Source organism: Orycteropus afer, unplaced genomic scaffold, assembly GCF_000298275.1.
Source record: "Orycteropus afer afer isolate SDZICR_OR568_19922 unplaced genomic scaffold, OryAfe1.0 scaffold00070, whole genome shotgun sequence".
In the NCBI taxonomy this organism is placed as follows: domain Eukaryota; kingdom Metazoa; phylum Chordata; class Mammalia; order Tubulidentata; family Orycteropodidae; genus Orycteropus; species Orycteropus afer.
In genome coordinates, this window is record NW_006921657.1 from 5479161 (window position 1) to 5494476 (window position 15316).

The 15316-nt window shown below is 48.8% G+C and overlaps 1 protein-coding gene across 1 annotated transcript in view; it reads right to left on the reverse strand.

The window, feature by feature from the left end:
- The window catches only part of CDH23 (cadherin related 23), a 542121-nt gene that overhangs the window by 319328 nt on the left and 207477 nt on the right, over positions 1-15316 (reverse strand). The window contains exons 6-8 of the mRNA XM_042780917.1: positions 11898-12092; positions 7642-7770; positions 771-849 (exon numbers count right to left, since the gene is read on the reverse strand). Of these exons, the coding sequence (XP_042636851.1) occupies positions 771-849; positions 7642-7770; positions 11898-12092 (403 nt within the window). The remainder of the gene's footprint in view (positions 1-770; positions 850-7641; positions 7771-11897; positions 12093-15316) is intronic.

Here is a 15316-nt window from a genome sequence, read left to right on the forward strand (position 1 = left end):
AAGATGCACCAAGCTGGCCCTTCACTGTAGCAGAATGAGCAGGGAGGCAATGTATGGAGTGTGTATGGGGAGGTGGTAGGGTGAAGCAAGACAGGACCTGAGTCCCTGAGCCGACTCTCACCAGCTCCCTTGCTCCAAAACCATCCAGCCCTGAGACAGCTGCCATTTTGTCAATCTTTGGGAGAAGATGTGGAGTCAGGGATTCTGTCACCAGGAACTATCTCTTTAGTCAGCAACCATCCCAATCAACCAAGGGATCTGGATAAGGAAGGGAGGCTCACGTGCTCCCCCTGCAACATTCTAGGTGAGAAATGAATTTCTAATGGTCGGAAATGTGACATGACCGTGAAAAAAACACGAAATCAGCTAAAGTTACAACTCTATTGGGTTCTAAAATGATTTAATAGCTGCCACCTTTTCATCAAGTAAGAAAAGGAAAACCAAGAAAGTTAGATGAGAGACACCACTGTCCTGGGCCCAAAACCCCAAATACCCAGCGCCTTAGACCTTGGACCACAGCACACACTCCTATCCTCCAATGCCACCCAAACAGTGCTGGCACATCTTAGTCTCCGTTGCCATCCCCACCTCTTCTTTGCCTCCCCTGCGCCACCCTCTTCCAGCCACAGTCCTCTTCCTGGGCTCTTTGCCAGGATTGTCACTGAGGCCAGGTCCCCTCAGACCTCTATTCCATGTGCCCACAGACCTCTCCTTAGCCCCTCAGAGTCTGATATTCCTTAGTGGGGGCACAGAGGCCACCAGGGCCTTACCTGAGACAATGGTGTAGCCAATCCCTCGGGGACGTCCTTTATCTTGATCAATGGCTGTGATAATGCGTACCGTTGTGCCCTGGGTAGGAGAAAGGAGGACTTGAATTGGGCTGCCTGGCCCCTAGACTGCTGTCTTTCTGTTTAGCTGTGCGGGCACCATCCCTAGGTGGACTTCTGTCTGCAAGACCAGCCCAGGAAGTAGGTGCCAAGTGCTCTGGCCTCAACCATCTCCACTGTCTCTGAGATACCACCAAAGCCCCCAGGCAAACACTGCAGTGTCCTTTGGAGGGGCTCAACCTTGCTGGTGCTATCACCACCTGCCCTTCCCCAGCTCCTCTCATTAGAAGAACTACCCAGAGGTGAAGGGCTGATGGGGGAACATCAGGGAGACAAAATATCTAGTCTCTATTTTGACCACCCATCAAATTGCTGTGCACCACTCTGGTCTCAGTTTTCCCACCTTAACATGAATGACAGCGAACACCCTGGGACCTCATGGGTCACCCCCACTGAAGGCACATTGTTTTCCCTAGGGTCTTCGTAAAGGAGAATATCATAGATCAATCATGGAGGAATATATCATACATCCCAGAAGTGAGTGTCTCCACCACAGCCCTACAAACCATGCCCCATACAGCAGTGCACCTGGCAGTGCCTGCCTCAGATGACTCTGACCCACACCTTGTTCATTCTCCAAGCAGCACTGCTGGGCAATCTTTCAGTTAGCTGCAGAGGGTATTTGCCCCACCCAGGACTCTACGATAATGATGTTGTTGTTGTTGTTGTTTGCCATTGAGTCAGCCCCGACTCATAGCGACCTCTCCTTGGGTTTCCAAGGCAGTATCATTACGGAAGTAGGAATGCCCAACCTTCCTTCCGAGGAGTGGCTGGTGAGTTTGAACCGCCAGCCTTCTGATTAGCAGTCAAGTGCCTTAGGCACTATGCTACCAGAGCTCCTATATGATAATGATAAGAGTAGTTTATTCAAGACATTGCTATGGTCAGGCATTATTCTAGGTGCTATACAAGCATTAACTCATGTAAAATTTTGGGAAAATCTCTATAACTCACCTTCTCTTAGAAATTGACAATGTGCTTTAGTGGCCTGGTGATCTGCTTCTGAAAGGTCACAATCATGAAACCCTATAGAGGGCAGTACTGTTTTGAAACACATGGGGTCACCGTGAGTTTGAATCATCTTAATGGCAACTGGTTTGTTTTGTCTTTTGGTTTTAGTGCAGTAAAGGCTCCAAGAAATAGTAAAGTAGTAAAGAAAGCTGTTAACTTTTGCTCTTCCCAGGCTTTCTTATCTGAAGATACTTTAAGTAACACCATTAAGAGCCCCAGACTCAGAGATCCATGGGAGGTCATTTTGGAAGCACTGCATTAAACTTGAAGGGTCTGATAGTCGCAGGGGACATCAAGCTCAATTGGCATAACATACTATACAAAACATTGTTCCACCTACTACTTTGGCAAGTAGCGACTGGGACCTTAAAAGCTAGGAAGCTGCCATCTAGATGCAACAACGGGTCTCTCCTCATCAAGAAGAAAGAAGAAAACCAAAGTTAATGGAAACAATCAGTCCTAGCAACTGGTACACCATCCGATCTGCAACCTATACAACTATGAGACCAGAAGAACTAGATGGTGCCCAGCTACCACTGCCATCCACTTGGAAGGGATGTAGGAGATCCTGCATAGAGAGGGAGAACAATGTGGAACAAAACTCAAAATCATTTTGAGGCAAAAAAAAAAAAAAAAAGAAGGTGGGGACCAGGTTTGCTGGTCCAATAGAGCCTGGTGTAACCACTGAGACTATGGCCCCTAGCTGCCCCTCAGGTCTGGAATTGAACCCACAACTGTGGTTTCCAGCCAAACAAAGTACAGGCATGTGAGTTAAACATTTACCTCAAGTAGACACACGCCCTGGAGAGAACAATCATGGGAGAAGGAAGGGCTGCTTATACACAGGGAGATAGCTCAGGGTGCAGAAGAGTATGAAGGGATGGACACTGGGAGGAGGTAACTATGGGGAGGAAGTGGGAGGGGAGGTGCTGCATTGTAAATTTTGGTCAATGACATGAGACAAAGTATATGTGAACTGCTGTATGAAAAGTGAATTTGCTCTGTAAATCTTCACCCAAATCCTAATTAAAAAAAAAAAAAAAAAAAACAAACTTGAAGGGTCTGCACTAGCCCCCCTGACAATCTACAGGGACCCTCTTTGGTAGGTCTGCCCATCCTGGGGTCACAGGAGAGGCCGGGTCTGCCCCCAGGAGGATGTTCCTAGGGTGTGTGGCTCTGGCCTGAGGTTCCAGCTGCCAGGAAGGGCTCTCTGGACACCAGCATTCTCTGCACATAGGGGTAACTTGCTCTGGTAAAGCTTCATTGCCTGGACCCCACATACGTTCCCTGTTGCTGCCCTTCTCTCAAGGGTCAAGGCTGGCCAGCAGGCTAACCAGGGCCAGTGCCTATCAGAGCACCATTCCAGAGAACCACTAAACAGTCAACCTCCCAGGCAGCTGCATGGCCCCATGTTCCACCAGTGAGATGCTGGAATGGACTAAACCTAGGACAATGAGCCTCAGGAGCCAGGACAACAGGATCAGTGATGACTGCACAAAGATAGGACCTAGTGGTCAATGAACCCTCCTCAGTTGTCAGAGCCCTGTGAGCATCTCACCCTTGGACACTCCTGCCCTGGTCTGCCCAGAGTCCTCCTGGGAGGGTGCAGCTCAGAGGAGGCCGGCTGGGCCCCCAGATACAGAGGACAAGGATGCTTGCTCTCCCCAGGAAGGGTCACACCAGAGCTTCCTCAAAGCGAGCTCTGATGGGCTCTTGACAGAATTCAGAGTTTCATCTCTTTTTGGGTAAATATATCCATTTTTAATGAAACCCTGAGCTTTTAATACAACTGCAGCCAAAAAGACTGGAAATGTTATGAGAAGGAATTAACAGGGAGGAATGGGGGCTCTTGGGAACTAAGGCTCCTGTCTTAGTTTCAGTGATTATATTTTCAATATACTGAACCTATTTTCAAAGACAAGGGGATAGAGGACCCAAAGCAGCACGTCTGCCTGCTGCTGGCTCTCCAAAGGGCCTCTGCTAGGGCACATATTAGGGTGTGGCTAGGAGAGCAGTTGGCCCAGTCCCAGGACCAGGTCTAGGACCTGCAGGGCTTCTTTCTTCATACAAAACCCACACCACAAGGAGGAGGAAGCATGCTGGGAAGTGAAGCTGTTCCCAGAGTGGTTACAGGTGTGCAGGCCTGTGGGGTTCTGACTCCTTGTGATGGAAGTGTGCTGCTTAAGGGTTTGGGCTCTGTCACCAGACTGCCTGGATTTAAATCTTTTGAGTAAGTTACTTAACCTCTCATTGCCTTTTTCCCCATCGATAAAAATGAGTATAATAATATCACACCCCTCAGGAATGAACAAATCTGTCTTGGAAGAAGTACATCTAGCATGCTCCTTAGAAGTGAGGATGGCGAGACTTCGTCTCATGTACTTTGGCCATGTTATCAGGAGGGACTTTCTGGAGAAAGGTATCTTGCTTGGTAGAGAGTCAGTGAAAAAGGGCAAGGCGCTCAACAAGATGGACTGACAGACACAGTGGCTGCAACTATGGGCTCAAACATAGCAATGATTGTGAAGATGGTGCAGAACTGGGCAGTGTTTTGTTCTGTCGTACACAGAGTTCCTATGAGTCAGAACTGACTTGACAGTACCTAACAACAACAACAGGATATGATACCTGTAAAGCACTTAGAACAGAATCTGATGGGTAACAAATGCTGTAAAAGTGACTGTTATTACTCACTGAGGCCTTGAACTGCTTTGGGCATCTGATGAAAGCTAAGGCACCTTTTCCCAGACAATGCACATGCACATGATGTTTTCTAAACAAATTTGGCAAATTCAGGTTCCCTGGCACCCCAGATTAACAATCCGATTCCAGATGTAAGGAGTTCTCTGTGCATTGTAAGAAGAGCTAATAGCCTATAGGGAGAACTAGCATTTATTGAGCACCTACTACGTGCCAAGCCCTGTGGCGGGTAGTCAACACAGATCTTTCACTTAATCCTCACAAACTCCATATGGTAGATTATATGTGAGCATATATGTATGTAGACTCATAGCAACTCCCATTGGATTTCCAAGGTGGTAAATCTTTATGGGGAGCTCTGGTAGCATAGTGGCTAAGGCACCTGACTGCTAACCAGAAGGCTGGCAGTTCAAACCCACCAGCCACTTCTCGGAAGGAAGATGGGGCAATCTACTTCCATAGTGATACTGCCTCGGAAACCCAAGGAGGGGTCGCTATGAGTCAAGTCCGACTCCACAGCACATAACAACAACAACAACAACAGCAACAATCTCTATGGAAGTAGATTGCCCTGTCTTCCTTCTGTGGAGTGGCTGGTGAGTTTGAACCACCAACTTTCTGGTTAGCAGCCAAATGCCTTAGGCACTGCATCACCAGAGCTCCTTTATATGTATATGTATGTGTGTGTATATATATATAATATGTGAGGATATATGTATGTATGAAAAACCAAACCCACTGTCACTGAGTCAATTCTGACTCTTAGAGACCCCCATCGGGTTTCCAAGGCTGTAAATCTTTATGGAAGTAGATCACCTCATCTTCCTCCCATGGAGTGGCTGGTGGGTTTGAACCGACTATCTTTTGGTTAACAGCCTAACGCCTTAACCACAGTGCCACCAGAGCTCCATATATGTATAAATATATGTAGGTTATATGTGAGGATATATGTATCTGAGGCTCAGAGGTTCAGGGGCTTGCTTAGGGTCAGAATGTGCTGTGAATAGGTGGGGTGAGGGTGACTGGGGCTGGAGGGCTAAGTCAGGGGTGGGCCTAGGGCAGGTCCCATTGCTCTTCAGCAGAGGTGAGACAGCCCAGGTCTCTGTGCCCAGTGGGCATGCCAAGGTTATAGCAAGGTGTGCAAGGTGGCTTGGGCACTGGTAGGGCAGCAGGGGCATAGTCAAGAGAAGTTAGGACTTTTTTTAGAAGGAACTTTGGCTCTCTCCTGTGACCTGCTCTTTCAAAGAAGCCCTCACCAAGACAGTAGTTAAAGCAGGAGTCCAGTCCATCTTCACTGAGACAAGTCCATCTTCTTTGCTCAGCTGGGAGCCCTTCCCGCCCCACCCCCATTTCCACAACAGGATTAAAGATTTGAAAGGTGAGCCTGCAGTTTGCATTGGGAGTAGGAGGCACCCTGGGGAGGAGGAGGCTGGTGGGGCATAAGGGGACTTCCGACTAGAGCTGCCACAGCAGATTCTGAGGCAGAAAATCCTATTTCTCAGTCCTTAATTCCAGTCAATTCCAGTCAAAGGGCTGATAGGCATCGGCCGGCGGTAATTTGTGCAGTTTATCCTCTCTTCTCACCTTCTATCGGCCCTTCGCTGACGGGCAGGCTGACATGCTGCTGCTCGAGTGAGGAAATTAAAATTTGATGCAATAATCCCAAATAAGAAGGATTTTATTAGGTAATATATACACTTTAGATGAGGCATTCTGGCCTGATACACTGATAGAGAGGGGCATACATGCTGGGAGCCACAGATAAAGATGGGGGTGGAGGAGGTGGGAGGGGTCCAGACAGCGCCCAGGGCAGCAAAGGCAAGGCTGGGAGTAGGGCACATCTGGGTCCTTAGGCCCATGAAGCTGAGCAGGTGACAGCATTCAGCCCTGCCTGGCCTGGGAATTACTGCTTTAAATTGGGCTCCACACTTTAAAGGGGCATGGAGGGTCTGATCAAGGCACGGAAAGAGATTAAAGCCTGGAAAAATCAGGCTTGGAGTGTTTGGGAATTGGCCTGTAAAAAAAGCTGTGGACAAAGGGGGAAACCTGAGAATTCTTTCCAAGTACAGAGACAGAGAGAAAAGACAGAAGTGTGCCAACACTGAGGATGATTTTGTGGGTGCTACCCAGGAGAGTTGTAACCCCTAATTTGCTCCTGGTCTGGCTCCCCAAGCCTAGTCCTATCCCAAGCTGAGGGCTTGGCACATGGTTCAAGGGTATCCAATCTACTGGCTAGCTGATAACCTATGACTCTGTGGTACAAAATCATAGGCACAGCCAATCAGATATCTCTTTTGAAAATCTTGAGAAACCCAAAGACTGAGCAGTTAGGAGGAGCAGCTGGAGCTGTGAGCTCACAAGGCAGAGCCAGAGCCTGAGAGAGCCTGAGGAGTGGAGTCCAAGCTGTACCATCTTGGTGGGTAGAGCGCTGAGCAAATGGGCAGTGCTGGCTGGCCGAGAGTGGCAGACCCACCTGTGGAGGACATGGTGGGGCCACACCAATGTCTTGTGGAGCCTGAGTCCAAATTCACCTTGTAGCCTAAATCATATTTTTTATGGGTGTCCCTATTACTCCACATAAATGAACCTGCCCCTTTGTTTGTACTGTTGTTGTTGTTGTTGTTATGTGCCGTTGAGTCGGACCCGACTCATAGCGACCCCTTCTTGGGTTTCTGAGGCAGTATCATTACGGAAGTAGATTGCCCCATCTTCCTTCCGAGGAGTGGCTGGTGGGTTTGAACCACCAGCCTTCTGGTTAGCAGTCAAGTGCCTTAGCCCCTACTCTACCAGAGCTCCCATTGTTTGTACTAATAAGTCTTTATTCTTTGCCACTCAGAACCCCCTAGAGATAAAGTGAGAAGTTTAGGCCATGGGGTGTAGTATGAAAAGGGGTTAGAGTTTTCCCTTGCTAGGAAGCCCAACACTGCTATGCATAAGGATTGGGGTATAGGATGTGCCACGGAGAAACATATCCCACCAAATAAGGCCCCCATTTCTAACAGCAGCTCAGAGGGAAAACCCTCAGGGGCCAGCAGGGTCTTACCGGAGGAGAATGCTCATAGATGTTGGTGCTGTAAGGCAGGTTGATGAAGATGGGGTCCATGTCCTGGACATCTGTGATGATGATGGCCAAGTTGGCCAGGGAGGACAGAGGCCTGGTCTTGTCTTGATCCTTAGAGAACAGAGGACATAGTTTTAGATTAAATGATTTGTGGACATACATATATATACAAGTTCACAAGGGTATGAACATATCACACATATGCACATGTATACACACCAGCACACATGTGAAACAATGAGCAGAACCTGTGCCCCTTGTCTTAGAGCAGTAGGGGAATGATTGGGATGGGGACTCGTCAGAGTCCTTTGGCTGTAGAGGGGGTTACTCTAGAACCTGAGTTCCAGCTCTGGGGTGAATAGGTGTGCACACATGTACACTTGCACACATATACATACTCCACAGTGTAGGATATTAGTATGCAGAAGCTCAAGAGCTCTAAGAACCCACAATGATTCTCTAACCAGTATATTGTTATGTTGTTGTTATGTGCTGTGGAGTCGGCCCCGACTCATAGCGACCCCTCCTTGGGTTTCCGAGGCAGTATCACTACGGAAGTAGGATTGCCCAACCTTCCTTCCGAGGAGTGGCTGGTGGGTTTGAACCGCCAGCCTTCTGGTTAGCAGGCAAGTGTCTTAGCCACTATGCTACCAGAGCTAACCAGTATAGGGAAACACAAACAGGGCCCCCAAGACACAGAGGAGGGTAGCTTACATAGTGTCCCAAAGCAGGGCTGGTTAGAGCCAGGTATCCTGCCCCATTTGGTGGGAAGGATAAATGGCTTGGGATGAAGAGATGGTGCTGTCCTTTGCTGTGTGAGCCAGGGGCCCCTATCTGTGTCCACTTCCTGTCCTCCCTATCCCAGAGCAGTAGGGGAATAACTGGATCAGAGACTCTTCAGAGTCTTTTGGCTGCAGAAGGGATTACTCTAGAACCCGAGTTCCAGCTCTGGGGTGTGGGTTTACGGGTCAAGTGACTTTTCCAGTTGAACCAGTAGGGGGAGCGCCAGGGACTATGACACCTGGGGGACTCTGGGAAGGAATCCCCTTGTGGCCAAGTAGGTAATGTTAGTTAGGAATTCAGTTCTATAAAAGCTCACCAAGAAAGGAAAGCAGAAACCTATTAACCTAAAATACACAGCAGACAGGTAAACTGATAAACTGTGTGAGAAGCCTGCTGCCATTTAATAACAATAGCAAAAAAAAATAGCTACTACATGATGAACAGAGATTACATACCAGGCACTGTGCTAGGCACCTCATGTGCATTTGTAGGTATTACTCTCCCAATTATTCAGATGAGTGAACAGAGACTCAGAGATGTTAAGTAACTTGCCCAGAGTCACATAGCTAAGTGTATACCCACCCACCGTCATCAAGTTAATTCTAAATCACAGCGATCCTATAGGACAGAGTAGAACTGACCCATAGGGTTTTCAAGACTAAATCTTTATAGGCGCAGACTGCCTTAATTTTCTCCCACGGAGTGGCTGATAGGTTTGAACTTCTGATGCTGTGGTTAGCAACCAAAGGCTTTAACTGTTACACCACCAGAACTCTTGATAAGTGTATAACAGGACTCAAATTCATATCCTTTTGGTATAAAAATCTACCCTTAATTGTCTTAGTTTGGGGGCCCAAGATGAGCTCAGTCTCTACCTTACTGAGTAACCTGGAATAAGTTCTTGTCCCTCTCAGAGTCTCAGTTTCCCTATCTGTGAGGCCAAGGGGCTGAATTGAATGGCCTCTATGGACCCCTGGGCTTGTGCATTCTCTGGGATTTGAGGGGAGACTGTCCCCAGGTTAGGTCTCCCTGGGTTTGCCTTGGGTGACTGAATGATGAGTTTCAGCTATTACCTACAATAACAGCCTAGTGTCTGTTCCTGCTCTCCAGAGGTAGAGCTGCAAAGCCTTGCAGGAGAAGGAAAGCTAGCTTGTCTTAAGAATACTCAGGGAGGCCAAGGAGGGGAGGGAAGGCTTCTTGGGATGGGGAATGGGTGACATGGGAGGGAAGGGTAGAGTCTGGAGGCAGGAGGAGCTGAGAGGAGAGGCCATGGAAGGAGGTCAGCCTCCCATACTTCAAGACCATGGGTCCTACAACCCATGCTTGAGGACTTCCCCTGGTGCACTCCCAGCCAGGGACCTGAATGGACAGCAGGCAGACAGGTCCCAAGGGGGAGGCCCAGCAGGAAGCCCCTTCACTTCTTGGGTAGGGGATGCCAGTGGTGCTGACTTTTCATTACCAGCCTTTTGCAGGCAGCTGGCTTTTCTCCAGCCTAGCCCCTTCCCTCCCTGTCCACACCTGTGGCTACAGTCCTGTCTCTGCCACAGATTCCTTGGACTCTGTGACTGGGGAAAAGGGGTGGTGGGGGGCACATTTGGTGGGATAAAGCTTCCAGCTATGACTCTGCAGCCTGTAGTGAGTAGGAGCTTGTTCCCAGGGGAGTCTTTATATGTCCCCACCCTAGTACCAACCAGTGGCAGCTGGGAACCCACACGGCTCCCGGTGACATCACTCAGGAGAATCTCCATGGGGACATGCCCAGCAGCCAAGGGCACAGCACAGTTCTGAAAAGGTCTCTGGTGTTGTCCACAGATCAGGTGGCACAGAATGGCTACAGAAGGCAGCTCTAGGGCTCCCTTGTTCTACTACTTGAAGTCTTGATTGCTGGGTGACTAATGGTAATTTGACTGTATTCACCATCCCAGCTTGAGCCCAGGCCTTGACAGGCTGGCCTGACCACCCAAATTCTTGCCTGGTTCAGCAAGCCCCTGCTCTGGTATAGCCCTCATCAGCCACAGGCCCTTCTTACCATGCATTCTTACCACTCCATCCCACAAGGACAGGCTAAGTGAGAAAGACAAGCCTCTGTGGGCTTCTGTGCCTAGATGCATGCAAAGGGAGAGTGATGGTGAAGCAGCGTGTGTGTGGGTGCAAGGGAGAGCTGAAGGGACAGGTGTGTGCATAGAAGTGAGTTTCAGGCTTGCAAGTCCCTTTGGTCCCAGAAGTCAGTTATATAAATAGCAGCACACGCCTCTTCCTAAGCAACTAAAACTTAACCAGGGGAAAGAGAAGAGTGTGGGCAACATTTGCAGTGACCTCTCCAGGAGCCGCTGAGCCAGGTACAAACAAGGTTTGCATTTCTTGGCTCTCAAGGCCTCTCTGCACTCTGCATGTTGGTCAAGCCAGGCAGAGTCCCAGCTTTCAAAACAGTCCAGTGTATCTTCCCCAGGATGTAAACTGTCCAGGCTGTGGTGGCCTGGAGCTGGGAGTAGAATGATCCTGGAGGGCAGTAGGGACCCACATAGTTTGCTTTGCTCTTGGCCTGAGCTTTGTAAAAAGAAATCTAACTGACAGCAGGCCAACTTGTCACTTTGATGTGGCTGATCACTCCCGCTGGGCCCCAAGGCAGAAGCCAGGAGCAGAGAGCAGTATAGGGGGCAGGACCCTCTTTAAAGTATGCTCACTTGTCCCTTAGGCTTTGAAAATAGCTGGCTATGACAAAGGGCAAGCAGCTGCAAAGCTCTGGAGACTCAAAGACCCCTGGCTAGGAGCATGGTGGTTAGAACACTGAAATGAGTGTCAGCCTGGGGTTGATTCCTGCTCCTCCTGGGCTCCCCCTCAGCTGTGTCTCCACAGTGTCAGCTGTACAGTGGGATAACCATCCCTTTCCTGCACCGCTCCTTTCACTGACTTAACCCTGATTCCCAGGAGCCAGCACCATGCTTGGCACAGAAGGGTACTCCCTATTGTGTAGGTGTCACCACCACTGGTGGAGGCTAGGACATGTGGACCCTTACTTCATTTTGGGTGGTGTCAGGACACCTCCATCTTGTGTCCCAGAGAGAAAGAAGATGTAGCACAGTATGAATATCTTGTGGTACAGTGTCTGCTGTCAGGCTGTTGGGTGACCACGGGCAAGTCAATGAATTGTCCCAATGCCTCAGCTTCCTCCTCTGTAAAACGGGCCACTTACTAATACTTATGACACAGGGTTATAGTGAGATTTAATGGAGACAATTCATTTGCGTGTTCAGCACAGTGCCAGGAATGTGGCTGGAGCCCTCGGCAATGTTAGCTGTCGTCACTGTCCTTACTATTATCACCATCATCATTACTACAGAGCCTTGACTCACATGAAACTGAGTCAAGGTTCCATCTGGAATGTCCCATTGCTGTCTTGGAGGGAGGGGAGGAGCAGAACCCTGGTGGTCCAGGGCACAGTGTGGGGGACTCACCGTGGCGTTGACAGTGAGCTGGTAGGCCTGTGTGATCTCGTAGTCCAGTTCATGGATCACTGTGACAATGCCACGGGCGCTGTCGATGGCAAAGAACTGGGAGGGGGGCTGGAAGGAGTAGAGGACGCTGCCACCCGCACCCAGGTCAGGGTCCGTGGCGTTCACGATGAAGATGGGTGTCCCCACAGGTGTATTCTAGGGGGAGAGCAAAGCAAATAGAAGAGTGAGTGGGAGCTCTGAGCAGCTGCATCCATCAGTGACTATTCCCCCAAAGCCCATTAACCACATCCCTCCAGCCAACCAGACCCGGGGCTTTGTCATTTTTATTCTAAGAGGGTTTGGAGGAATTTAAAATGCAGTATCTGTATTTTTTTTCTCCCTCTTTCAGATGGCCTCCTGGTGGCTGTAACAGCGCCAGTTCCAATGATGAGCAGCACATCCTGGAGTTCTGGATGAGGGGCCTCTCTGTCCCCATACTCCTATTCCTTGACAGTTTCGCTTCCTCTGTTGAGTGCCTCTTGGCTGCCCAAACCTCAGCCCAGGCTGCTCTAGAGGGCAACTGGGAGGCTGCGTGCTGGGGAGGTTTCAAGGGCAGAAGCAGGGAGATGTGTTCTATGGGGATCTGACAGGGCATTGTGGGGGCTTCGCTTGGCATCACAGAGGCTACTTGGCTTGCCCTGGGGAGGGGTATCCACACGCCATCCCCAAGCCATCTCAGTTTGTTATTAGAGGGCCCCCAGAACCTCCTCAAGTGTTACCACCTCCTGGGAGCCTTCCATGATTCCCTGTGCTGTACTGTGTACAGAAACTTTTCTGATCTGGGGTCTCTGGTTATAGGCAGCTTCCTCAAGGAGGTCTTCCTTTTTTTTTTTTTTTAAATTTTTATTGTGATTTGGGTGAAAGTTTACAGAGCAAATTCATTTTCTATATAGCAGTTCATACACACTTTGTCTCATGACATTGACTTCAATTCCCCACATTGTAACAGCTCTCTTCCCACTTCTGCCCCATAGTTATCTCTTCCCTGTGTCCTTCCCTCCCATGTATTCCCGCCCCTACCCCCAGCTGTCTCCCTGTGCATATACTGCCCTTCGGTTCTCCCTTGATTGATCACTCCAAGGAGTGTATCTGCCTGACATACATGTTCAGCCCATATGCCTGTCTATTATTTGGCTGACAGCCACAGGAGTGAGTTCAATTCCAACCTGAAGGGTAGCTAAGGGCCATAGTCTCAAGGGTCTCACCAGGCTCTATCAGACCAGCAAACCTGGTCTTTTTTTTTTTTTTTTATGATTTTGAGTTTTGTTCCACATTGTTCTCCCCCTCTATCCAGGATCTCCTACATGGATCCCCTTCCAAGTGGTCGACAGTGGTAGCCAGGCACCATCTAGTTCTTCTGGTCTCAAGGTTATATAGGCTGAGGATCATATGGTCTACCAGTCCCTTGGACTAATTGTTTTCACGTGTCTTTGGTTTTCTTCATTCTTCTTTGCTGTGAACAAGGAGAGACCCATTGTTGCATCTAGATGGCCACCTGCAAGCTTTTAAGATCCCAGTCACTATTCACAAAGTAGGATGTGGAACAATGTTTTAGTGTAGTATGTTATCAAGAGGCCTTCCTTCTGTCCTGCTTCAGAACAGGAAGCTGAGGCTCAGAAAGATTAAATATCTTGCCCAAAGTCACACAGATGGGCAGGACCTGAATTCAGATTTAGATAATTCTAAGCCCATGAGTTTAAGCCCTAAATACTTCTCTAAAATATCAGTAGCAGTTCCCTGGTGGTGCAATGCTTAAAGTGTTTGACTGATAACTGGAAGGTTGGCAGTTCAAACCCAACAGCCACTCCACAGAGAAAAGATGTGGAAGTCTGTTTTCATAAAGATTACAGCCTTGAAAACCCTATGGGAGCAGTTCTACTCTGTCCTATAGAGTCGCTATGAGCTGGAATCGACTCAAGGGCAATGAGTTTTGGTTTTCCCATGTGATACTGATGTTGGCTTCCAACATGGATGACACCTCTTAGCCAGGAGTGTGCAATGTTCCCTGAGGGCAAAGACAGTATGCCTCATCCTCTATATTCTCTTTATAGTGGGACAATGACTGGGTTCCTTTTGACACCTACAGGGCTCCCATCAAGGTAGGCATTCACTTTGCTGATGCATCTCTTCTGTGATGCTGGCCACGACCTGGGCTCTGCTCCCTCAAGCATCTTCTTTTGTGGGGACCAGCCTTGGACATCTGCTTACAATGATGTGTTCTTTGTACTTCTAGTCAGACTGGCCAGTGCCTGCTGAGAACAGTGCCCACAAACACCATTGCTTTTTTCTGAGTCTGTTGATTTTCCATCATCATCAGACAAGTGTCAGACTGAATGGACAGGCTCATAACCAGCCTGGGAGAAGAAGGCAGACAGCAGAGGCCCCTCTCCTCCAGACCATCTATGACCCCCCAGTGTCCCTTTGCACAGAACACAGGCCCCTCATGGTCTGGCCCTAACTCCCATCGTCACACTTTATGCCCAGGTGATATGGAGCTATTAGTACTTCACAAACCCAGCAGGCTCCTCACACCTCTGGGCTCTGAACATGTTTTTCTTTTGCTAGGTCTGCCCTCCCCATCTCAGCTGCTTGGAAAACAAATGGTTTCTCTTATTTCTAAAAGAGATACAAATCTGCAAGGGGGCAGAGCAGACAAGTATGAGGGGTTCAAGGATAGACAAAGCTTTGTTGGAATCCTAGCTTCACTGTGTATCTTTGGGCAAGTTACTCAATCTCTCTGAACTGCTGAGCCCTCTCTGTATATTGATATTAATAACATCTTATTGGGTTGGTGTGGAGAGTAAGTGAGCTCATGAGTGTAAACTACTCAGCACATAATAAATGCTTAGAAGATGGTAGCTGTTATTTTAATTCCTGACTCTTCTGGAAGAGTGCTGACAAGAACAGTGACAAGGGCAGGGCAAAGAGGTGTCAAGGAGCACCATGAATATTAACAGTCTGTCTGTCCCCACCTTGTAGATTTGTTGGAAATTCTGTTCTGTGCCCTTACTACCCCTCCAGCCTCAACGGACTGAACTCCCCAGGCTCCTTTGCCGGCTGGCTTCCAGCTGAATTCTGACAATGGGAGGTGCTGATAGGAGCTTGGAGGGCAGGAGGAGAAAGAGTTTGGGGTATTATTTCCCTATTCCCGCCAGTTCAGCCCAGCAGCTCCTCCTCCCTTGCCCCAGCTTCACTGAGCTCCAGTAACAGTAACAGTAACAGTAACAGTAAGGTCCTTGTGTGATGCAAATGGTTTGCACTCAGCTACCAACCTTTTGATCGATGGTTAGAACCCACCCAGCAATGACACAGAAGAAAGCCTAGTGATCTGCTTTTGCTAAGTTTGAATTTGTTGCTGTCATTTTGTTATGTATTTTTTC